Source organism: Puma concolor, chromosome D1 (genome assembly GCF_028749965.1).
Source record: "Puma concolor isolate L17-30 chromosome D1, mPumCon1.1.hap2, whole genome shotgun sequence".
In the NCBI taxonomy this organism is placed as follows: domain Eukaryota; kingdom Metazoa; phylum Chordata; class Mammalia; order Carnivora; family Felidae; genus Puma; species Puma concolor.
The window spans coordinates 13,105,087-13,129,570 of NC_141676.1; the positions used below are offsets into that span (position 1 = coordinate 13,105,087).

Here is a 24,484-nt window from a genome sequence, read left to right on the forward strand (position 1 = left end):
ATTTCTTTGGTGACAAATATTGTAATTAAGGTAGTGCGGTCCTCACCTTCCAGGTAGGGCAGCCAAGAGCTTCCCCGGCGCTGTGGTGAGTATCTGGGTATAGGACCTGGGGTGAGTGCCCCTGACCCATGCAGGCAGTCACTTTGGTGGGCACACTTTCTTTATTCTTTGTGCTTTGGTGGAGATCTGGAAAATACTCTCTGGTCCGGGCCGTCCGCTCTTCTAATCTCTTATTTCTGTGTCATCAAAAAGAAGTGTGGGCTTGGAATAGCTCAAGTCCCTGGCCTCAGGGGGAATCCAGAAGGCTGGGCGTGGGGGTCTGCAGACTGCATGGAATACGCAAGATGCTCTCCCGGCAAATACAGCTTTTACTGGGGAAACGGCCACACAGGTCAAGGAAGCTGTCAGCCCACTTGCTCTGGGCCGGAATGATAGCCCCACAGCTGGCTCAGCTGCCTTTCTCATGCTGATCACAAGCTCCAATGGGCAATTATATATGTCTTTGATTAATAAAAAATGGAGCAATGAATGAATACTTAATAATGCAGTCTGGCGAGTACAATCTTTCAGAACCTGGGCTGGGGGTGAGGCAGGAAGTAATCAAAGGGGTCCTTGGGGGTGAAAAGGCAAGGGCACCCCACGGGAGTGGGGGGTGGGGTGAGATGGGTTCTGGAAAACAGTTCAGCCCCGGTCCTTGGCTCTCTGCCTCTGTGCTGGGGATTTGTCGGCAGCCCTGGGAGCCTGAGATCAGGACAGAGGTTTGAGCGGGTGGGCAAAAGGGCGGAAATGTGTTCTGTGCCCACCCAAGTGGTCAAGCTAAAGGGCCTGGAATAGGGGGTCTGTGTGCGTCCGTGTGTCTGCCAGTAGCTGTCTCCTCCATGTGCGCGGGGTGTTTGTGCTCCTTTCCGTGGGTCTGCTTGCGCGAGCAACCGTTTTGAAACTAATTTGGTTAGGGATGGGGCGGACGGGCAAAGGGGCCAGACGGCTGAAGAGGATAGAGAGAGGAAAACACACACAGCTGGGGCTGGCGGGAGATAACGGACTGGAGATCCAAGGGCCAAAACTGTGAGCAAGGGAGAAAGGAAGTGACAGAGAGGGGGGGTGGTGGGTGGACCTCCCCAGACACCGCCCCCCGCTGGTCAGGGCCCTTCCGGACTAGAGCAAGGCGGGGGTGGGGGGTGGGGGTGAGGGCGGGGCTGGGAGGGGCGGGCGAGAGGCGCGAATCCAAAAGCGAAGGGCGCGGGGTGGCAGGGGAGTCCCAGCGAGGCGGCCTGCCGGGTAGGGCGCTGGGGCCACGCGGCGAGGGGGGGACGGGGGGAGGGGGGGGGAGCGGAGGCCGCGGACCCCTGCGGCGCCTTCTCAGGGAGCTTGGGAGGGAGGTGCAGGTGCCGGAGGGGGTGCCGGTGGGGGTGCGGGTGCGCAAGGGTCCCGGGTCCCCCGGGGCTCCCTTTGGGCAGAGAGTGACACGCGGCAGAGGGTGACACGCGGAGAGGCAGGAGGAGTCCTAGCCCGGGTCAGGGAAGGTCCCGCTGGAGTGCGATATTTTAGGCTTTCCACTGGCTTGTGCTGTGACTAACTAGCCCACGTGACCTTGGGCAAGTTGACAACATCCCCTGGACCTGTTATTCCCTTGTCAGTAAACTGAAGAAAACAAAACGCTAACTTTGCCAGGTTGTTCGAGACTTTGTGAGGACATATACGAAGTGTCACCCCCTCCCCCCTCCGGAATTGCCGCTGTTACTATTTCTGTGGACGGTTCCCAGACCTGGGCTCAGTTCCTCCTTCCCCACGTGCTGCCAATGTGGGGCAGAGAGGCTTTTTTGCAGCTGTTTCTAACAGCTGGCCTCTCTCCCCAGCCCTCCGGGGAACCCTCCTTCCACCTCTACCTTTCCCCCAAGTTCCCCCCCCCCCCCCCCCCCCCCCCCCCCCCCCGAGCCAAGCAGCCTCTGCCTTATTTTACAGGATCCGGACAGTCTCCCACTGCCGGTTTTTTGCTCAGGCCCGAAACAGCCAGAACCACAGCCTCCTTGAACAGAAGGGCTTGCCAGAGGAATTTTCCAAGTGCTCAGAAGGCCAGCCCTCGAAGCTCCTGTGGTCAGCGCGGGAGGCCCCCCGTGAGATTTGGGGACCGGCTTCAGCTCAGGCCATGCAAGGCCAGGGTCTGTGTCTCCGAGTGGCCACCCTGCTGACAGGGCTGCTGGAATGCCTCGGCTTTGCAGGCGTCCTCTTCGGCTGGGCATCACTGGTGTACGTCTTCAAAACAGAGCATTACTTTGACGAGCTGTGTGAACCAGATGCCGGGGCCACGGGCAACTTCACGGTGCAGCCTGGTAAGGGACGTCCTTAGGGAGGCAGAGTCTGGTTTCCAGGCAGTAGGAAGGGGCAGGAGGGACCCCACCCCCTGCCCACACCGCCAGCCTCTCTGTGCTGAGCGGAAAGGAGTGTGCGCCTCCCCACCAACTCCCCGACCTTGGTCTAAGAGGTACCTGGGGAGGGAAGTACCAGCCCCCAAGGGGTAATTAGGGGCTGTCACATGTCAACTACCTGAGATCTCCCCTTTCTCTCCTCCAGACTGCAAAGCCCAGGATGAGAGGTTCTCACTTATCTTCACCCTGGGGTCCTTCATGAACAACTTCATGACATTCCCTGCCGGCTACATCTTTGACAGGTTCAAGACCACCGTGGCTCGCCTCATAGCCATGTAAGTGCCAAAGGCCCGGCCTGGGCAGACATAGGCAAGAGGAATTCTTCCGGGAGCGGCCTCGCTTGGAGGGGGACCCGGTCAGGCAATTGGGTCACGCTGCCCGGCCCCGTCCTGGCAGCTGTCAGAAATAGCCCAGGATGTGGACTCTGTGTGGATCCACCCTCTTTCCTGCACCCTACTTCCCTTTCCTCTGCCCTGTTCTTCCTCCGTTCCATGTGAATGTAAATTCAAGTTGAGCAGGAGCCTGGGCCCACTTCCGGTGAGGGCTGGCCTGGTGCCTGGGTTAACATTACGGAACCTAAAATGGTCACTCTGCCTTCACCCCAGGGATCCTTGTCTACATGTCCAACAAGACCTCACATCCAGGTCCCCCAGGCTTCATTGTCATCCTCCTCACCATCTACCCCTGTCACTCCCCAGACACTTAGTAAGGTCTCCTGGGTATCCCCAGTGGTGGGAGTGCCCGACCCCCTGATTGGAGGGGAGACTGTGGGGGTTTCACGGAGGGTAAGGGACCTCGCCTCGCCCGTACAGGGTGGCACTGCAGCTGGCCAGCTTCAGCGATAAGCAGTGGCCTGCTGAGGCCTTGATAGGACCCAGAGCAGGTGCCTCCTGGCACACCCATGGGAAATGAGCCATCAGATGGAGGGACTGCAGGGCTGCCTGATAAAGCCAGTTCCTGCTCTTTAAGACTTTGTCTATAGAAAGACTTTATCTCAGTCTGTCTTGGTCCTTGGCTCCCTGTCTCCTTCCCACCCTTTCCTTTGTCCCCTCCCTCCCCTCTGGCCTTCGGATGTTCGGAAAAACTCTGTCCTTCCTGTATTTCCCTTTTGCTTTCACATAGAACACTTACTTCGGACACATCAGGTCACCAAGTATGTGGGGTTTTTCCCCCACACGAAGCAATTCTGTGACGTCAGCTGGTGTCCTACCATTTAGGCTGGCTCTGACGCTATCCACCTGGAGAAAGCGTCAGATCCTGCAGGTTCAGGGCCGGGTCCCACAAGACTGCCCCCCATTTCACATGCCGATTGCAAGGAGCAGGCCCCTCAGGTTACCCCCAGCTTTGGTCCGACTTGGCCCCAAATCGGAGGTTCCCGTGACCTTCTCCCTCCTGGGCTGGATTATTTGCTAGAACAGTGCACAGGACTCAGGGAAACACTTATGTTCTAGCAGTTTATTAAAGGATCAGATAAAGGATACAGATGAAAGATACAGGTTCGGAAGCACTCTGAGCCCCATCCTATCGGGATTTTATGGAGGTTTCTTCATGTAGGCTTGATTGAGTATTAACCGTTTCCAGGCCCCCTCCCCTCTCTAGAGAAGTAGAGTGAGGGCAGCTGAAGACTCCCAAACTTCCAGTCATGGCTTAGTCTTTCCAGTGACCAGTGCCCATTTAGGAGCTGTGCGGGAGCCTCCTGGAGTCACCCCATTGGAAGAAAAAATGTTCCTAGTGCCCTTGTCATCAAATTTACAAGGGTTTTAGGAGCCCTGTGTCAGGGATCCGGGACAAAGACCAAATAATGTATTTCTTATGATAAACCACAATGCCACAGTGCACTCCTGGTCTTTGAACGTGGGTCCCTTGTAGCAGAAACGATCATAAAGGTCAAAAGATACCGGCACATTATCTGAAACACATTCAGTCATGAATAACTACCCAGGCCCTCGTTGTAGCATCTGAAAGTGTCTCCCAGGGCCACTTATGCACAGGCTTCCATTTGATCTTGTCAGGTTCCAAAAGCAGGCGTGGTCTCGGCATTATGTACCTTTACCCTTCAGGCGTCTGGTGTTGAGCTAAGGCAACATGCCCTCTTGCCCTGAGCCGCTTTGGAAGCGTTCGTGTAACACTGGATTTGCCTCGTCACAGAGCCCGCTTATTCATGCCCTTACCGGCTACCTTTCCCTTTCTCCGTCCATACCCTAACACTTCCACCTTTGGAAGGGGTGTTCGGTTTGACCACCGTGCGGATCTGGATCACAGGCAGAAGCACCCGTCCAGCCAGTGCCTCCCTCTCACCCCACCCCCTTTCAGACGGGGCAAGGTTACACAGGGACAGAACCAGCGGGCTGTCTTTCCCACCAGGCGGTGTGGTGGCATTCACCGTCAGTCCCAAATTTGGCAGATAGAGGGACAGCAGGTCTGCCCCACAAGGCCCTTAGGAATTCTAACATGACGGTGAAAAACACAGTTTCTTGCTTAGGAATCATCCCTGCTTCCAGCCCCTGTCGTGGCAGTCCTGGCCCTGTGGCCACTGTGTGAGGGAGGGAGAACTCCCCTAGCCACCGTGCTAGCTAGGGGAAACGGTCCCCGTTCAGACGTAGCGTCCACCCCCCTTAAGACAGTCGGGTGAGGGGCGCCTGGGTGGCGCAGTCGGTTAAGCGTCTGACTTCAGCTCAGGTCACAATCTCATGGTCCGTGAGTTCAAGCCCCGCGTCGGGCTCTGGGCTGATGGCTCAGAGCCTGGAGCCTACTTCTGATTCTGTGTCTCCCTTTCTCTCTGCCCCTCCCCCATTCATGCTCTGCTGTCTCAAAAATAAATAAAAACATTAAAAAAAAAAAAAAAGACAGGTGAAAGAGAGACAACCCCTTCACATAAAGCCTGTTCTCTTAGTGCACCCCTCCGATGCCGTAGGGATTTCCATAGGGCTGTGCCCTGTATGGCCAGGTTTCCAGTGTCCTCCTACATGACCCTATGGCCAGGCCACTGGGTCAGTAAGAACCCGAAGGTCGGGGCCTTTTCCATTGTAGATGTCTTTCCTCTCTGCTAGGACAGCAGCGTGCAGTTCATTGAGCCCCCTGAGCTGATCTGTCTGTACCTTTTTGGATCAGAGTGCGGGCCTTCCAAATAGGATGCTGTCCATTCATCTTGGAACACAGCCAAGTCGCTCTTTGTTGGTTAATCGAGAGTTCTTTAGAGGGCACCGTCCAAGGGGACGGTAGACTCCATCTGTTCCCCACATGGTTCCAGAGTCCGCCTTAGGGGAAAAGAGGCTCCCTGTCCGTGGTGTCTCCTCCGTGCCGTCCCCAGGCAACACGATCCTGTTTAACCATTGCTATTTTTAGTATGGAATTCTTCTGGGCATTGCTGTCCCCATTAGAGCATTTCTCCGACATCATGGTAGACATTGTGGGTATTTCCTGTTTTAAGATCATTTGATGTACTTCAGTTATCTGTGTGGATTCAGTTAATGTCTGAGAGCAAGACAATAGATGCCCCTCAAACGGAAATTCCCTCGTCCGAGATGCCAGTCATTGTCGCTGGGAGGTAACCGCAGACTTTTGCCATGAGTCCCAGTTTATGCTCCCCATAAGGTCATGGCACAGAGCATTTGTCTTCTACCAGTACTCCACCTCCTATTCCACACCGTCTGGGCTCAGGCAGTCTCACTGGCTCCCATTTAACATGCTCTGTTAACACGAAGGGCAGATTCACACGCCTTCCCGTCTACAGGGCTAGACGTGTCCCTGCCTGGACACACACAGCGGCCACCCCCATAATACAGTTCAGGTAAAGGAGAGGCCAGCATTCTCACAAAGCCTGTCCCAACGTGCTGGGTCTCCTATGAACGTTTACCCTTTCTTCCATCAACCCTTCTCTTCCTACCCGGAGCCTCCTTAGGACTTTGTCTGCAGCTGCTTTCCCACATCAGATAGGGGAAGGGTTCCCGGCCAGGCAGAGTATGCATTCTCATAAGACATCAGGTGAGGTAGACACAACTTCTTTACAGAACGCTTGTTTAAACAGCCCAACTTTCATAGTGTTTTTATGCCCCTTAATGTTTATTTTTGAGAGAGACAGAGAGAGAGAGAGAGAGAGAGAGCAGAGGAGGGGCAGAGAGAGAGAGGGAGACACAGAATCTGAAGCAGGCTCCAGGCTCTGAGCTGTCAGCACAGACCCTGACACGGGGCTGGAACCCACGAACTGTGAGATCGTGACCTGAGCCAAAGTTGGACGCTTAACCGACTGAGCCACCCAGGTGCCCCTGTCTTCTGGCTTTTAACATTTTTGTAAATGGGGATGAATAGAACGGACTTGTGTGCAGGCACTTTAATGCTGGGAGCCATCAGGGGTCCCTTTGGCTCCCCGCCCCCCGCCTTAGGCAGTGTTGTATTAACACCTTTTAACCTTATCAAATGTCCATTTCCTTTATTGCACATCTCTATAACCCTCTGAAGATTTCCACCCTCCGGATGACCTCATGACTCTCCTCTGTTTCCTCTCTGTTCCACCCCCATCGGGATTTGCTTTCCTCACCTTATTCCTTAATAACTGTTACAAAATTTCTACTCTTCTAAGACCAGTCTCTTGATCCTCCCCTCTCCCTTGCCCCATTCTTCTGTTAGTTGACCTGATATATTTATTAGCATCTATAAGACCCAGGAGGGGAAGCTGAGCCAGCGATTCAATAAGCCTTTCCAAACTGTTTTTTGTCCTTTTGTAGCAATAGGTTTTTATGGGGTGCCCACGTGAAAGGGACCCCCTTCACCACAGCATTTACCTCTGAGATCTGGGCACAGGTCACCATCAAGCCACTCCCCCACAGCTTGCACACAAAGGGGATCAGCTGCCCCATCTGGACTGTTCCATTTGTAGGGGGACACCACCTTACAGTGGTTTCTATCCAGTCCACCGGGCTGGCTGTGCCCTCAGGAATAACCTCCTGTGTGTGTGGATTGTTCCATAACAAGCTCCTGGGTCCTGCATCAACCCAGACCCGTGCACTTCCAGTCTGCTGCAAACAAAACCCAGGACACAGCCCCCAGGTCAGTCACTGACCCAGCCCATTTCAGTAAAGGATCCCCAGGAAGCTGAGGGTACCCACCCACAAAATGTAGCCACTCCTTTGCACCATGCCACTCCTCCCCGCCACCATCCAGGTCCGTGGCTTTGCCTCCTCCCACACGGACTACCTTCTTGGGGACCAGAGGTCTTAGAGGAACTTTCTGTTGCTCCTGCATAATTTTTCCCTTGGGGGTGACTTGGAGGCTAATGGCCGAAGCTCAGAGTGCCCCAAATCTGACCTCGGTCTAGCATGAGGATCTGAGCCGGCACTCTTTTAATTTCGTCTTTGCTATCACGGATCCCGGTAACCAAGAGCTTGTACGTTTCAGCTTTTGCTTATTACTTTGCACTTTGGTGAACCCGCTCCCCAGGAGTTGGCTCCATTTCTGAATTCGGTTGGTAACTTTTCCTTTTAGTGACTGATTATACTGCAGCCACTTCTCCACAACCCAGGAGCCAGGGGCTCTTCATCCCCCATGCTTTCGTCCTTTCTCTTTCTGGACGCACATGTTTCTTTGAGCCTGGGCCGTTCTAGCAACTCCCGCTTCACTGACACCAACTGTTTGGAAAATCTTGCATATCGCCTCCTGCATTGCTCCTTGACTTTCAACAGAACACTGCCCTCCTGACACGTCCGGTCACCACACGTGTGTGGGGTTTCCCAAACCATGCAATTCTGTGACACCAGCTGGGTGTCCTACTATGTAACTCAGCTCTGACACCATCTACCTGGAGCCTCAGATCCCCCAGTTTAAGGGCTGGGTCCCATGAGTCTGCCCCCCAACTTCAGATGCCGATCACAGGTGGTAGGTCCCCAACTCACCCGCAACTTTGGTCTCACTTGGCTACAAATCAGACGTTCCCATGACTGCCTTTCCCTTGGACTGGATTACTTTCTAGAATAGCTCGCAGAACCCAAGGAAACATTTACTTATGTTTACCAGTTTATTAAAGGACATGATAAAGGATACAGATAAACAGCCAGATGAATAGATATGTAGGGTGAGGTCTGGGACAGTCCTGAGCACAGGAACTTTTGTTCTGGTGAAGTCTGGGCTGTGACATCCCCTCAGCCTGTGGTTGTCTATACCAGCCCAGAAGGTCTCCTCACGTAGGCTTGATCAATTATTAATCATTTCCAGCCCTATTCATCATTTCCAGACCCTTTCCACCTTTTGCAGAAGTGGGGGGCAGGGCTAAAAATACCAAGTTTCTAATTCTGGCTTGGTCTTTCTGGTGACCAGCCCCCCACCCGCAGCCATCCAGGAGCCGACCCAGAGTCACCTGATTAGAACAAAGATGCTCTTCATGCTCTTATCCCTGAAGAATTTACAGGTGTTTTAGGAGCCCTGTGTCAGGCACTGGGGACAAGGACCAAATGTGCATTTCCTATTGTAAATCAAAACATCACACTTAGGCATGGCTTCTCTTACCCCATGCCTTGCAAGACCCCCAAACTGCTAAGAGATCCCCATAACCTTGGGATTGTGGGTCCTGAAATCACAGTGACCTAGAATTTCTAGAAGAGTCCATTCATTTCCTCATATAGAAAAGGCTCCAGAGGCCCAGAGAAGGGCAGTGCCTTACCCAAGATCACACAGCAAGGAGGAATTAGAACTCAAAGTTTTGCTTTGTAGACCAGGCCCTAATCCCTTTCTCCAAGGGATTGGCTGTTGGGACCCCAAGTGGGAGGACCTTGGCTCTATCTTCTCTGTCTTTTCTTGACATCATTTTCCATCTCCCATTGTATGTTTCAGATTTCTCTATACCAGTGCCACCCTCACCATAGCCTTCATCTCTGCAGGTGAGTGCTACCAGATGGGTGGGAGGGACACAAGGTCAGGGGCACTTGGTAGATGGGAAGCTGATGGGTAGGAAACACTGACCCCCACAATTATCAGAGATCCACAGACTTTGAGCTTGAAAGAACCTTTGAGGGAGTGATTGCCAGTCTATGAAACCAGTCTAGTCTACTGAGAATGCAAAAAAATAAGGACAATGGAGGGATTGCTTCAGAGAGAAGAATTTATTTGAAAGATTCCGTCCTTCATCTTGTCCGTGTTAATGTGTTCTCTTTTTATTTTATTATTTTTTTAAATGTTTATTTACTTTTGAGATAGAGACACAGAGTGCAGGTGGGGGAGGGGCAGAGGGAGAGGGAGACACAGAATCCGAAGCGGGCTCCAGGCTCTGAGCTGTCAGCCCAGAGCCTGATGAGGGGCTCGAACTCACAGACCTTGAGATCACGACCTGAGCTGAAGTCGGACACTTAACCGACTGAGCCACCCAGGCTCATGTGTTCTCTTTTTAAAACAAAAGGATAGTATGGAAGATGGTTCTTTTTGAAAATACCCTTACTTAGTAGGGCAAAAGTCAACAACCCTATCGTAGTTAAAAGTTTTTGTTTCAAATTTTACTGGTTTACGGACATAGAAAATTTCCACGGTCTGGGAATTTCAGTCGGGTTCATTCTCCTCTTCTCCCACTGTGTAGAGGAGAAAACTGAGGCTGGAGAGAGACGCCTTGCGAAGACTTGTAGGGGGAAGTGCTCTTTCCTGGTGTCTTGGTTGTGCTGGCCAAGTGCTCCAAGTTTAATGAACCAGGAAAACACAGTCCATGGCCATTTCATGCTCAGATTTCACAGCACCCCGTAAGATAGGAAGAGCAAAGACGGTTATTCCCATTTAACAGATAAGGTGACTGAGTCACAGATTCGGAATCCAGCTCAAAGTCATGCAGTAAGTTAGAGGCTGGCCTTGGGGGCCGAATCCAGGCTTCTCTCCCCGGCAATATCAACCATAAAGAGAGGGGCTGTTGTGGCTTAATGAGGGAACGGAACAGTGGCTTCGTTTTGAGTCTTGCCTCTGCCTGTAGGCATGCAGGTCTGCTACAGACCGAGGACCACCTTCTGTGGGGAAGAAGTGGCTCAGGAGACCTCCACAGGGTCCCTCTGCAGGGACATTTGGGGGAGCCCTGACCACTATCTTAAGATTCTCAGAGGATGCTAGGAGGCTGGCTGGCATTGGGGCCCTGACCCCAGGATTGTTGGGAATTTGGAGCAGGTGGGAGCCAGAGTCTGGGGCCCCATGTTTGGGTTGCACTGTGACATGACCCCCACCTCTGTCTTTGACTGTTCCAGACTCGGCCTTCCTGCTCTTCCTGGCCATGCCCATGCTCACTGTCGGAGGAATCTTGTTCCTGATCACCAACCTGCAGGTGTGAGCCTGCCCTAATGCCAGGCACCTGGCGGGAGGTTGGGGAGGGTGGAGGGAGGGACAAGCGCTTTTCCGCATTGGCTACCTCCTGTGGGGTTGGCTCAAGCCAGGGCAGAGGCTCCTGGGATGGAGATGGGTCTGGGTAGAGTAAGGGCCTGGTGCATGCTGGGTGCACAGGAAATACTGTTTCACGGACAAATGCGTGATTCATGTGTTCTCTAGGTTGGGAACCTATTTGGTAAACACCGCTCGACCATCATCACCCTCTACAATGGAGCATTTGACTCCTCCTCGGCTGTCTTCCTCATCATTAAGGTAAAAAATATCCGTTAGCAACATTTACGGAACACTTACACGTGCCAGGCACATGTCTTGTGAACTTTGCATGATTTCTTTCCTTCGACCCTCCTGCAGCCAGTAAATGTGACTCTTGAACTTGAGCCCAGACCTGTCTGCTGCTAGAGCCTCACCTGGTAGTGATTAGGCTCTTTATGCCTACCTAGGAGTTTTGGGGAGAGGCTATGATGTGCCCCGGCTGGTGCTAGGCCGAGGCTGGGAGCCCTTTGGAGTGGGGTGTTTGCACCTGTGAGCTTCTGATTTGGACAAAAAAGGTGAGAGGTAGCTGGTGGGAGCAGCGGGGCAGACACAGAGGCCTCTCTAGCTCTCCTACCGGCTGATTTGGGGGCTCGGGGGTAGGGGAGGGGCCGTTCCCAGTGTTATCAGTGGCTCACCCAGCAGCCACTCCACCTTCTTCCTTACTAACAATTCTACCTGGGCAGTGAGGTGCCAACCCAGAGGATGAACCCTCATTGATCTAAGCCAATTGTGGCAATCCCTGTCCCCCTTGCTGGTGATGGGTAGAGGTGGTCATATTATCCAGTCCTTGTTAATGAGATGAAGGGTGTATGTCCTGGAGGAGTTTAGGGGACATTTCCCCTCCCTGATGGAAGGTGAGAGCGGAGCAGACAGAAAGCCTTTCTCCTTGGCCCCCCTTCCCACTTTTTCTCTTTGAATGTTGTGATGGCAGGATGTGATAGCTGGAGCTGTGGCAGCTATACTGTGATTATGAGGCAACCAGCTGGAGGACACTAAGGATGACTGAGTGGAAGGAATGAAAGAGTGTGGGTCTTTGACACTCGAAGCTGCCTAACCTGGGACTTCCCTCCAGGCTTTGTGTTAGGCCAGAGGCAGCTGGCACAGCCCATGGGCCATCGGGAAAGAGAAGAGGAGCTCTGGGAGTCACTACTAGACATGAGACTAGCTTAGTCCCATGAGCGCCTTGGCTTGGAGGGGCACCCAGAGACTGAGCCCCAGGGGCACTTACCCAGGCCTCTCTCCCCCTGGTATAAGAGTCACTTTCCTGGTTCTCCCTCCTTCCCCTGGGTGTGCCTTCCTTTCTCTCTTCCCTCCTTAGAGGTGGAAGGAGAGAGAATGACAGAGCAGGAGCTGGGTTCTCCATTTGATCTGACCTTGCTGCCGCTTCCTCTGACCTAGAGCAGTTCATTGCACCTCTCTGGACCTCACTTCCACCCCCTGTGAAAGGAAGACATTGGGCTACATCAACGGTTTTCAAACTGGGTGTTGAGGAACACTGAGGGGTTCTCTTTGATAGTATGTCGGTCACCAAAGGAGAACGAGGGGGAGGATGACTGGGTTCTTCCCGCCGATGTGTTTCATAAGTTGAATTTTGTGTAAAGTTTTGTTTGAGAGAAAGGACCTGGCTGCTGTTAAATGAGATAAAAAAGCAGGAGGCTGGCAGGTCTCTGAGAAGCCACCTTAGGAGACTCTACAAGGCCGTGGTGACGGGTGACGTGGTGGCTCCCCTGCTGGTTGAGCCATGGGGTGAGGCTGAGCCTGTGTGTGGGTCAGGCGTCTTTGATCAGCATTCAGGGTGGAAGGCAAGAGCCGGTGACAGGCTGGGGCTCCAGCCCGTGCTTCTTACACTGACTTTTTTTGTGGGCTAAAATACACATCACATAAAATTTACCATCTTTACTATTTTTAAGTGTGCAGTTTAGTGGCATTGAGGTCGTTCACACTGTTGTGCAACCGTGACCACCGTCCCTCTCCAGGACTCCTTTCAACTTTGTAAAACAGAAACTCTGTACCCGCCAAACAATGACTTCCTGTCCCCCCTCCTGCCCCAGCCCCAGGCCACCGCCCTTCTGTTTTCTGTTTCTGTGCATTGAACTGCTCTAGGTATCTCATGCACGTGGAATCATGCAGTATTTATCCTTTATGTCTGGCTTATTTCACGTAGGAGAGCGTTCTCAAGTTCACCCATGTTGTAGCGCGTGTCAGAACCTCCCTCCTCTTTAAGGGTGAATAAGGTCCCGTTGTACGTATGTGCCACAGTTCGTTTACCTACTTCTCTGCAAATGGTTTGCTTCGACCTTTTGGATGTTATAACTAAGATTGCCACGAATATGGGTGTTACGCTGACTTTTCCCCTTCTCCTTCTGCAGCTCCTTTATGAACAAGGCATCAGCCTCAAGGCCTCCTTCATCTTCCTTTCCGTCTTCAGTGCCTGGCATGTTGGGCGTACTTTCCTCCTGATGCCCCGAGGGCACATCCCCTATCCAGTGCCCTCGAACTACAGCTACGGGTAAGGACTGTGATCTGGTGATCGTGGGCCAGAACCTTTCACCTGACCTGCGGCAGGAAGCCAGGGGTGGGACAGATGTGACCTCCTGTCACAGGACAGGAGGACTAGACTGGGGGGGTATCAGCTAGCTATTGCTGTGTAACAAACCATTCCAAAACTCAGTAACATTAAGCATTTCTTATTTTTCATGAGTCTTTGGGTCGCTGGCTAGTTCTACTAATCAGAGACAGGCCTGGATGGTGTTGACAGGCTCACTTATGCCTCCGGTCATCTGGTGGGCTAGCTGGGGGCTGGCTAGTGAAGATGGCCTCCCTCATATGGGGTTTGTCCGGCAGTCATTCAAGGTGACAAAGATGTCTGGGTCACGTGGCTCTCATCCTCCATTAGGCTGGTTCCGGGGTTCCAAGAAACCCGTGCAGACGTGCACAGGGTTTCTTGGAATTGGCCCAATATCACTTCTGTTGCATTCCCTCGGTGGAAGCAGGTCACGAGGCCAGCCCCGGTACAGGGGCTGCGGAAACAGAGCCGTAAAGTCCCATTGCAAAGGTTAGAAAACAGAGCAGGTGCAGAAATGTGACCATTTTTCCAGTTAGCACCACAGGTAGTGGGGGGGGGTGGGCATTCATTGGTGCTCATTTACTATTTGCCACTCCCCTTGTGCCCTCTGATTTCACTGAATGATAATCCTCTCAGATAGATATCCTTATCTCCGCTTTCCAAGTGAGAAAAATGAGGCTCAGGGGGGGCTAAGTCTGAGCCAAGTTTCCATAGCTGGGAGGAGGCAGAACTGGGATTTGAACCCAGGCCTCGCCCGCTTTGCCCACACTTCCAGTGGTTCCCAAACTTTGCTGCATAATAGAATCATATTATGGTTTGATAATGATAATGACAATGATATGGTTTGATAAAGGAAGCCTGGGGCGCCTGGGTGGCTCTGTCGGTTAAGCGTCTTTAAGTGGCTCTGTCGGTTAAGCGACTTTTGATTTCAGCTCAGGTCATGATCTCACGGTTCGTGAGTTCGAGCCCCGTGTTGGGCTCTGCTGTCATCTGGGAGCCTGCTGAGGATCCTTTGTCTCCCTCCCCGTCTGCCCCTGCCCCACTCGCGCTCTCTCTCAAAAATGAATAAAAAATAAACATGTAAAAAAGTTACGGAAGCCTGGCTCCTGTGCCCAGACATTCTGCTGTGACTGGTCTGGGCTGTGGCCTGTGCAGTGAAATTTGGGAGTCCCTGCAGCCTGAATCTCAGGCTCAGCTCTCAGTCCTGGGGTTGGGCTGGGGGCTTCTGTGTCCATAGCCTGTGCTCTGGGAACGACGCCAGGGAGGAAGAGAAGAAAACGGCAGAGTCTGAAAAGCTGGAGCTGCAGTCCAAGGAGTCCCTTCCAGCAAAGGAAGGTGAGTCCTGAGAGTTCAGCCCCAAGGCTGACCTGGTGCTCTGCCTCCAGAGCTGCCCCGGGGACTCAGAGTCACGGAAGGTCCGTCCAGGAGCACCTGGGTGGCTCAGTCAGTTATGCGTCTGACTTCGGCTCAGGTCATGATCTCATGATTCGTGAGTTCGACTCCTGAGTCAGCCTCTGTGCTGACGGCTCAGAGCCTGGATCTTGCTTCAGATTCTGTGTCTCCCTCTCTTTTTGCCCCTCCCCATTCATGCTCAGTCTCTCTCTCTCTCAAAAATAAATAAACATTAAAAAAATTAAAAAAAAAAAAAAAAAGGAATGGTCCATCCAGAAGAGGATGTGGGGGGTCTTCTCCACCCCACCTCACGTCCCTTTTACAGAGGGTCCATGGAAGGGCGTAGACCTCTGTGCTTTCTCTTTCTGCCCCTCTTCTCTCTCCTAGTCTCATTAGACGTCCTCCCAACCCCCAGGTCATTTGCCTTCCCCTCCTCCCACCCCTCAGTCCCTGAGTCTGCCTTGTTTTTGTCCCGTTGCCTGTAGATGTCCCGCCCAACCCCCCCCACCCCCTTCGCCCTCTCTCATCCCCTTGCCGCCTCCCTTCCTTCCTCTGTTTTGGGGCTTCGGTTACAAACATCCCAAAGCACTGCCGACAAGGTAGAAGCAAGAACAGGATTCTGGGAAAGCTCACAAAATTAAGGGGAACGTGAACTTGCCAGGCCCCGGGAAGAGGAGAACCAGGATACCCCTGGGGATCCCTGGGGACTAAAATCACAGCCAGTCGGCCTCGCCAGGGAGAGCGATCGAATTGGTCAACCCTGGGTGAGGAACAGGACACGTCATTCACAGCCCCGCCCGGACCACGAGGACTCAGGCAGGGGACGATTTCCAGAACAGACTCGGGATCCTGGTACTGAAAGCAAGGGAAGGGGCGCGAGTTGCTGCTGAGACAGTGGCTGTCCGCCTACTGACCCTCACCTCGTCTCCAGCGAACGTTCTGTTCTCCTTGTCTTTCTCTTCCCCGTGCTGGCTGGGAGAGTGTTGGTGCAAGAAGTGTCATTGGATCCGAGCTGCGAAAGACAGATGGGGTTTCAGCAGACGGAGGGGGGACGTGGGTGGGTCATTCATGGTGGTGGGGCCGGGATAACAAAGGTATAGGGGTGGGGACATGCTGTTTACTGGCAGCTCGGAGAACACACCAGATGAGGCCTGGAAGCCAAGAGAAGGTGAGCTCACTCCTTAGGCTGCCCCGTGAGGCCCCTACACTCCTGCCCATCCCACTCCCCTACCTTGTAATTTATGCCCAGATCCTTCCTCTCCATCAGAGGCGCTGGGACCAGGGAAGCAGCAGGAGCCCCGCTCTTTCTGGAGCTATGTTCTCTCTCAGCGCTTCGCCTGGCACCTGGTGTGGCTGTCTGTGATACAGCTGTGGCATTACCTCTTCATCGGCACCCTCAACTCTCTGCTCACCAGCCTGGCCAAGGGTGACAGGGCGCTAGGTACGTGGCAGGGCTGGGGGTGGGGTGGTGGTGCAGCCTGCCTCTGTGTCCCTGCCGGGGACTTGGAACCTTGAGGCGGGGTTGGGGGGGGGGCGTACTGAGCTCGGTGGGGCTATGTGGTCTGGAGGAAGGTCTGAGCAGGGGTGTGGGGAGGAGGGACAGGCAGGGCAAAGGCAGGTGGGGAGAGTCCTGTCCCGTAAGGCAGTGCTGGAAGTTTCTTACCAGCCACCCCCTGTCTGCCCTCTGCAGTCAGCGCCTACACAAACGCCTTCGCCATCACTCAGTTCTTCGGAGTGCTGTGTGCCCCCTGGAACGGCCTGCTCATGGACCGGCTCAAGCAGAAGTACCAGAAGGAAGCGAAAAGCACAGGTGAGGCCTGGAGAACCCGGAAGAGGAGGAGTCTTCATGCGCAGCCAGAGTCCCCTTCTCTTTTGTTCTTAATCCTTCTCTGCTTGCATCCATCCGTATTCGTCCATCCACTGGTCACGGAGTGTGAATTATGTGCCAGCCATACTTCCAGATTCCACAGCGGACGGGACAGGGACTCAAGCTGTTCTCAAGCTGTTCTCCGCGGAGAGAATGGAGAAGGGCAGGCGATCAGGCGTTGCCGTCCATGCAGTCAGCTCCCGGGGTGGGGGCGATGGGGACACACAGGCACAAAGCCTGTGCTGGGTGAGGTTGCGGATGATGTCAGGGAAGGCTTCCTGGAGGAAGTGGCTTCTGAGCTGAGGCCTGAAGGATGAGCAAGAAGTGAGGAGAGGAAGAGGAGGGCCCTGGGAGAGCAGCCCAGGAATACGCTGAGGTCAGGAAGGTGAAGGAGCTAGCAAAATAGTGGGGGAATCTGGGGAATCCCAGAGGGGATGTCCGGCTGACCCAGGGCACAGAGAAGGTGCTGAAGGGGGAGAGGTAACAAGGGGCAGGCGGTGCTGAGCCAAGGAGCGTGGATGAGACCCTTGGATTCCGAGACCAGAGGAACAGGGGGCCTCTGAGGTACCCTCTTCCCCCGCACTGTGCCTCCTACCCCTGCTGGTGTGTTTTGAGATAGATCTCAGGCATCAGATCCTTTCCTCTGTAAATACTTCAGTCTGGGTCTCTAAAAACAAGGCCCTTTTTATGTAAACGGTACCGTCATGTCATGGTCACGTACAAAACCCAATAATTTCTTAATACCATCTAACATGCAGTCCCGTTCAGATTTCCCAAATTGCCTCAGATATGCCTTTTTTTTACAGTTGGTTCGTTCAAATTAGGATGCACACGGGGTCTGCGCTGTGTATTTGGTTGATGAGCCTTCCGTATCTTTTTACATTTGTATGTCCCCTCCCCTCCCCCCACCTTTTGTTTCTTCTTGTTGTTTATTTGTTGAAGAAACTGGGTCATTTGCTCTGTCAGATTTCCCCCAGATTGGATTTGGCATCCTTTGGTATCATTTAAAAATGTTTCTTTGATTGGGTATTTCCTGTAAACAGGCAGATTGGAGGCTTGAGGAGACGCAGTTTAATATTTTTTTGGGAGCATGCTTCGGAGGTGGAGCCTCGGGCTTCCTCTGGTTCCTATCAGCCCCTGGTACTCGCTGTGTCTGTTCTTACGATGTTAGGATTGATCAGTGGGTCCAGACATTGCCAGTCTGATGCACCCATTACCGAGTTTCCCATCAGCCTTTTGGCTAATGATTTTAGTAGCTCCTGGCGATCACTGCCGGGATCCATTATCTTATTAGGATTGCAAAATGGAGATTTTCTATTTCTGTCTTTCCTTCTGCTTTTACTTGCTAGAGTTCCTCCCGAAAGAAAAGCTTTCCCTCATTGGTGGCTTTGCATCCTGAAATAAGTGCTTGGCTTTTCCTCTGTTTACCAGTTTCAGAGTACTGACTTGGTGCCCTAGCAACCTCCAGAGGTGATGAGCTGTCACTTCTCCGTTGTTTCGTTCGTTACTTTATTTCTTAACGTCATTTCTCTTTTAAAGTCTCATTTTAAATATATTTGACAGGGGCGCCGGGGTGGCTCAGTCGGGTAAGCGTCCGACTCTGGCTCAGGTCATGATCTCACAGCTGCTGAGTTCGAGCCCCGCATCGGGTTCTGTGCTGACACTGCGGAGCCTGCTTGGGATTCTCTGTCTGCCTCTCTCCCTGCCCCTCCCCTGCTCCTACTCCGCCTCTCTCCCTCTCTCAAAAACAAATAAACATTAGAAAAAAAAGACCAATTTAAATATATTTGACACGTTTCCATCCATGTCTGTCACGATTCTTCTTTATGCTCGAATCGGTCCATCTTCTTTGGCCACTGGGAACCACCAGGTCAGAGTCTGTGTCCTTTCACACAGCCCCAGTGGGTTTAGAGACTGTCTTACTCCCTAACACAGAGACATGTTCAGATCCGTGTCCCGGGGTAAGTTTCCTGCCCCGGACCTGAAGCAGTCATTTCCCCAAGTAGTCCTGGGTCCCTTTAAGTGGGAAATGGTATTTAAAGACTGCAGTCTGGATGCTAGAACTTCCGGTTCTCCTGGGTTGTCTGTGCTTCGAGGCCTTGGAGAGAGGTAACATTTTAATTCCAAGTTTACTTTCTTGGGGCACCTGGGTGGCTCAGTCGGTTGAGCGTCTGACTCTTGATTTCGGCTCAGGCCACAATCTCACCATTTGTTAGATTGAACCCTGCATCCGGCTCTGTTCTGATTTCTAATTTCTTGGGAGAAATGAGAATTTCTAAATTCTTGGGAGAATCTTTGGGATTCTCCTCCGCTTGCACTCTTGTGCTCTCTCTCTGTCTCTGTCTCAAAATAAATAAGTAAACATTAAAAAAAAAACCCCAAGAAACAAAGTTTACTTTCTTGACTTTATATGTGTCTATTTTCTCTTCCTCTGAAAATCGTAGTTCCTAAATAATGCTATTTACGTATACTGTATACACTTTCTCTATATGCTGTGCACTGTATACATATACACATGTATAGTATTTTAAAAATATAACTTATACATAATGCCTGGCTTCGCAATATCAGTACTATTAATAATGATTGCTGAGTACTGTTGCCCTCCCTTCCTTCCTTCCTTCCTTCCTTCCTTCCTTCCTTCCTTCCTTCCTTCCTTCCTTCCTTCTCCTTAAGATATATCCCAAAGAGATGTACAGTCAAATTACTGTGTTTTAAGAGTCACCATCTTGACGTATATACATGTCCATTGGTTTCTGAGTTTTTGCGATTGCTTTGTTTTCCTCCTATTCTTTTAATTTAATTTAATTTTTTTTAAAGCTGATTTATTTTGGGAGAGAGAAAGAGAGTGCAAGCAGGGGAGGGGCAGAGAGAGAGGGGGAGAGAGAATCCCAAGCAGGCTCCGAGCTGTCAGCCCAGAGCCTGACACGGGGCCTGAACTCACGAACTGCGAGATCATGACCTGAGCCGAAATCAGGAGTTGGATGCTTAACCCACTGAGCCACCCAGGCACACCTAATTGTATTTTTAGTCATTTACTAGCAGACAGTTCTATTTTTCCAAGCTGTGAAACAATATATTTGAAGAAGTTTCGTTTCCCTTCCTGTTCCCTGGATCCCCATTCATTCCCTCTTTCTTTAGGTAATTATTTTTATGGCTTTTTAAAGAAATGCAGAAGATATATATCTAGTCTGCATTCTCTGAAGTATTATTGTGCCATTGCAGATGATTACAGGATATCGTAACGCACACCCACATTATATTTTGTCTCACCCTCTCTTGGGTGAAGGCGCCCACCGCATGCCGTGGCCTGTAGCTCTCTCCCTCCCGAGGGGGCTCCGGGACACGGCCTCCTCTGGCCCCGTCAGCTGCTGCCCATCCGTCCTGTGGCTGCGGCACTGATGTTGCCATCGCACGAGAGCCACACGGAACAGCTGGCTGTGGCTTGGAGGGGGCAGAGCACGTGACCCACGGACCAGGCGGAGTCAGTGGGGGTAGAGAGCAGTGGGTGCACTTGAATGGCAACTGGGGGATGGATTGGAGATGAGCATGTGGGAGGAAGAGGTTTCTGCCCGGACGGCTGGCGGGCCGGGGACGGTGGCTCGACTTCCTCTCGCGTCTTTGTGTCCCTTCCCCATCCTCCACCGTGCTCGCCTCCATGTGCAACCTCTTTTTCCTTTGGACCAGGGTCCTCGGCCATGACGGTGGCCCTCCGCTCGGCGGTGCCTTCTCTGGCTCTGACGTCTCTGCTGTGCCTGGGCTTTGCCCTCTGTGCCTCGGTCCCCATCCTGCCCCTCCAGTATGTCACTTTCATCCTGCAAGTGATCAGCCGCTCCTTCCTCTACGGGGGCAACGCAGCCTTCCTCACCCTCGCGTAAGTGGGCTTGGGGTGCGTAACACCACCGGGGACGTGCGGGCGCAAAGGGAAGTGTGCTGGATGGACCTGGGGCTGGTCCAGTGAGGGAGGCAGGGTCTGGGAGCCGGTGTAGAGGGTGGCGTAGTGGGAGAAGCTGGTGGGAGGGATAGAACATTCACGAACTGGAGCCTTCATATCAGCTCTCCTCTCTGCCTCTCTTATCTACCTGTACACCCTCCAAGGCCCGCTTCCGGTTCAACTGTCCCAGAGTCAGAAAGAGAATGTCTTCCTTCTTTGTGCCCTTGGCACTCTGGTCCTGCTTCCTCTGAGAGTGCACCCATCACCCAGCAAATACTGACCTGTTCATGTGTCTGTCTTTTCCTTGAGACCTCTGTGGGCACAGCCTGTGTCTGGGTCCCTGCTGTTTCCCCGGGGGCCCCGCACAATACCTCCTCTGTGTTCTGTGTTTGAGCAAAGGTGAGGGGGGAAGAGCTGTGTGGGTGTTGGGTGTGGGTGAGTGAAGCCAGGCCTAGGACTGGGGGACTTGGGAGAAGTGGCCTCCACAGACCCACCACGGCCAGGCCCCTCCTTGGAAAGAGGGCTCCTGGAGCTCACGGGAACCCTGTTTGTCTCTCTCCCCAGTTTCCCTGCGGAGCACTTCGGGAAGCTCTTTGGGCTGGTGATGGCCTTGTCAGCCATTGTGTCTCTGCTCCAGTTCCCCATTTTCACCTTCATCAAAGGCCCCCTCCAGAACGACCCGCTCTACGTGAGTACTGTGGGGAGGGGCGTGGCCCTGGCCTTAGGCCAGCAAGGACATCTAGATTGGGGTGCCTCAGCGGGGCCCCCGCAGGGGGTGCCCCACATCTGGCTGAGATGGTTCCTTTAGGAATGTTTGTGCACATGGGGGCATCCTTGGTCTTATTTCTCAAACTGGGGTAGCAGGGGACCCCTGCCACAAGGCAGGGGTACCTGAGACCACAAGACTCACCTGCGGGGTTGCCAAGAGATTTGGGGAGAATATAGTCTTTGTGTGTGTGGAAACAAGCAGACGTACTCTGGCAGAGAATGTAAAGTGCTCACAACATTTCAAATGAAAACCGACGACTTGAAAGACATTTCCTGCTTGCGGTGCCCTGGCCTCGGCCCTGGGACTACAACACGCATCGGCTTCCACGGTTATTCCAAGGGCTGGGAGCTCTGTACCCTCACCCCTGCGTCCCCACACTGGAGGGGTACTCATAGGCCCAGCCCTGCTGGTGTGGTGGTTCACCTCTCTGCAGATTGAAGACATCAGTTCAGGGATTTGGGTTCCGTGACTTAGACATTCAGAAGCACAAAGCCAAGGAGCAGAAATCGTTTGACTTTGAATTTCATATTCCGACCACCGCACAGCTCTGTTAGCCTCATTTAAAAAAGGGTAGCAAGGGGCTCCTGGGTGGCTCAGTTGGTTGAGAGACCGACTTCGGCTCAGGTCGTGATCTCATGGTTTGTGAGTTCGAGCCCTGCGTCGGGCACTGTGCTGACAGCTCAGAGCCTGGAGCCTGCTTCTGATTCTGTGTTTCCCTCTCTCTCTGCCCCTCTCTCACTCATGCTCTGTCTCTCTCTGTCTCAGAAATAAATAAAAATTAAAAAAAAAAAAAAAGGGTAGCAAAGTGTAGAGCAGAAGTGTAAGTCAGTCATTGGGAGAAAAAAAAAAAAAGGGACTGAACTTCAGAACTGAGGAGAGTGCCTCGATTGTGACCTCCAGCGAGTCTGACCGTATTCAGAAGACGTGTGTTCCAGCCACTGTCCCCGACTTCCCATGTGACCTTGAGCAGGTCGTTGAGCGCTCTCAAGACCTCTGTTTCTTCATCTGAAATGGGCACGATATCCCTCCCTGACTCTGCTCTTCTGGGCAGAGAGGAAAAAGAAGTCTTCCCCCCCCCCCCCCCCCCCCCCGGGCACTGTAGTGTCTCAGGAGAAAGTCGAGGCTGTTCCTTTGTTGGTGGAGGCTGCTGCTCAGAGTTCTGGACCTCACTCCTCCCCTCTCTCCCCGCCAGGTGAACGTGATGCTGGTGCTGGCCACTGTCTTGACGTTTGTCCACCCCTTTATGGTGTACTGGGAGTGCCGGCGGGAACGGAAGTCCCCCGTGACTGCCTAGCTCCGAAGCTCTTGCTTTTCACGCTGAGGACGCTTTGCTAATCTTTCCCCACCTTGGAGGACCCCGTGTCCAGGCGCGCTCTGCCTGCCCAGGCTACCGGTATTAATTGGCCATTGCTGTTTCTTTAAAAAAATAAAAGACGTTTCACGGCCAGCTGACACCCGGATTAACAAGAGAAGAGGCCCCGTTGCCCCGCTGATTGCTGTCAGACGGACCCAGAGCAAAGGCCCATGGAAGTTCTTAGTTTCGGAGCAGGAAGCACATGACCTTGGTAGACACCCGGTCTAAGGGGAGGTGATGTGATGGGGAGGAGGTTTGTCACCTACTTGTTCGGACCTCTTTGGCTGTGAGGCCTCTGTGTGTTGAGCCCTTTGTGCCAGGTAAGCTTCCAGGTGAAGAGTACGGTTGTCGTGACCTTGGCGACAGGGCCCGGCCCTTGGAGGGGGCTCCCTCTATTATTTACGTTGGGCATAACAGAAAACATTTCTCTGGGGAGTAATCTTATAGAAAAATAAAATCTCTCTGCCCGAGGCAACTACTGGAGTGGCTCTCACGGCTTTGGGCTGCTGTGTGCCTGTGTGCACGTGTGTGTGCATGTGTGTGCTTGCTTGTGCTTCCCCTGGGGGGGGTGCTCCAGCCTGGGGAGTGGCCGCGGGAGTGGGGCAGAGGAACCTGGGTGCAGCATCCCCAGTGTAGCAGCTGGACCCGGAGGTGGAACCTCAGACCGGGACCCACTCTCCTGGTCCTGGGACATGGGCCTGATGCTTCCTTCCTTTGCCTCCTCTTCCTCCCCACCCTCCCCCAACACTCCACACCCCCAGCTGAGAGCCCTAGATGGAATCAGAAGGTCCCTGTGAGTCTCAGTTCCGGCACTCAGCCGCCGGGCAGGTCCCGTAACCACCGTGAGTCACAATTTCCTCACCTGCAAAGTGTAGTTAATCATTTCTATCCCCGAGAGCTGTTGTGAGAATTTAAAGTAATTGCTGCTAAAAAAAAAAAAAAAGAAGAAGAAAAAGTAAAGTAATTGCTGCTGCCTAGCACATGGCAGGAGGACATAAGCATTTTATTCCTTTATTTACTCATGACCAGAAAGGAGAGGGGTAGCCAGGGGGGAGAAGGTGAAGGGCTGGGAGGGAGAGAGGGTAGGTGGGTGAGATGGAGAATTTGGAACACGCAAGCAGAGGCACTAGGAGAGGATGGTGAGGGGGAGAGGCTGTCAGGCAGACTGATTTGTTCATTCATTCATTCATTCATTCAACTACTGTTTATTGAGCTGCTACAGGGCATCAGGCACTGTCCTAGGTTCTGGAGGCACGAAGATGCCCAAGAGTCTGAAGCCAGCTCTTCTGTGAAACTGCAGGAGAATTTCCAGGGGCCTGGGAACCTGGGTCTGAAAACAGACAGCAGAGAAAACAGACAGCTAATGGAAGGCTTTTACTTTGTTATCTTGCTCAGAACTTTCAGTGGCTTCCTGCTGCCCACAGGACACAGCTCGGACTCCAGCCTGGCACACAGGCTCCCCCAGTGTGATTCCGACTTCTCCCCGTACTCTTCACCTCTCACCTTTAGGAGGACAGGACACATCCCCGTGGACCAAGCTTCCTGGTCTCTGGGTCTGGGAGCACATCAGCTCCTCTGCACAGGCTTGCCTTGTCTCTGCTGCCTGGACAGTCTGCCTGGTCCCCTCGGGTTCTGCTCAAAAATATCCTCTCCGCTGGGGGTGCCTGGGTGGCTCAGTCAGTTGGGCGTCTGACTTCGGCTCAGATTATGATCTCACAGCTCGTGAGTTTGAGCCCTGCTTCGGGCTCCGTCTGACAGCTCAGAGTCTGGAGCCTGCTTTGGATTCTGTGTCTCCCTCTC

The 24,484-nt window shown here is 53.0% G+C and overlaps 1 protein-coding gene across 2 annotated transcripts; it reads left to right on the top strand.

The window, feature by feature from the left end:
* The first annotated feature begins 1,202 nt into the window (after window positions 1-1,202).
* On the top strand, window positions 1,203-23,159 carry SLC43A3 (solute carrier family 43 member 3). 2 transcript variants are annotated; one of them, XM_086677384.1, is made up of 13 exons: window positions 1,203-1,278; window positions 1,963-2,330; window positions 2,572-2,701; window positions 9,249-9,295; window positions 10,631-10,707; window positions 10,929-11,021; window positions 13,172-13,311; window positions 14,606-14,703; window positions 16,010-16,201; window positions 16,451-16,570; window positions 20,315-20,501; window positions 21,126-21,249; window positions 22,523-23,159. In XM_086677384.1, the coding sequence occupies exons 2-13, from the start codon at window positions 2,147-2,149 to the stop codon at window positions 22,622-22,624; spliced, it is 1,494 nt and encodes a 497-aa protein (XP_086533510.1). In that variant the 5' UTR covers window positions 1,203-1,278; window positions 1,963-2,146; the 3' UTR covers window positions 22,625-23,159. The 2 variants fall into 2 exon arrangements, with proteins under 2 accessions (XP_086533510.1, XP_086533509.1); XM_086677383.1 differs by lacking the exon at window positions 1,203-1,278 and having other exon boundaries at window positions 16,028-16,201.
* Window positions 23,160-24,484: the final 1,325 nt, after the last annotated feature.

Bases quoted from the DNA above. Each gene is read 5' to 3' on its own strand.
- SLC43A3 (XM_086677384.1), top strand. From the start codon at position 2,147: ATGCAAGGCCAGGGTCTGTGTCTCCGAGTGGCCACCCTGCTGACAGGG. The intron at 14,704-16,009 runs GTGAGTCCTGAG...ATTTATGCCCAG, and splicing joins GTCCCTTCCAGCAAAGGAAG to ATCCTTCCTCTCCATCAGAG. The intron at 16,202-16,450 runs GTACGTGGCAGG...TGCCCTCTGCAG, and splicing joins CAAGGGTGACAGGGCGCTAG to TCAGCGCCTACACAAACGCC.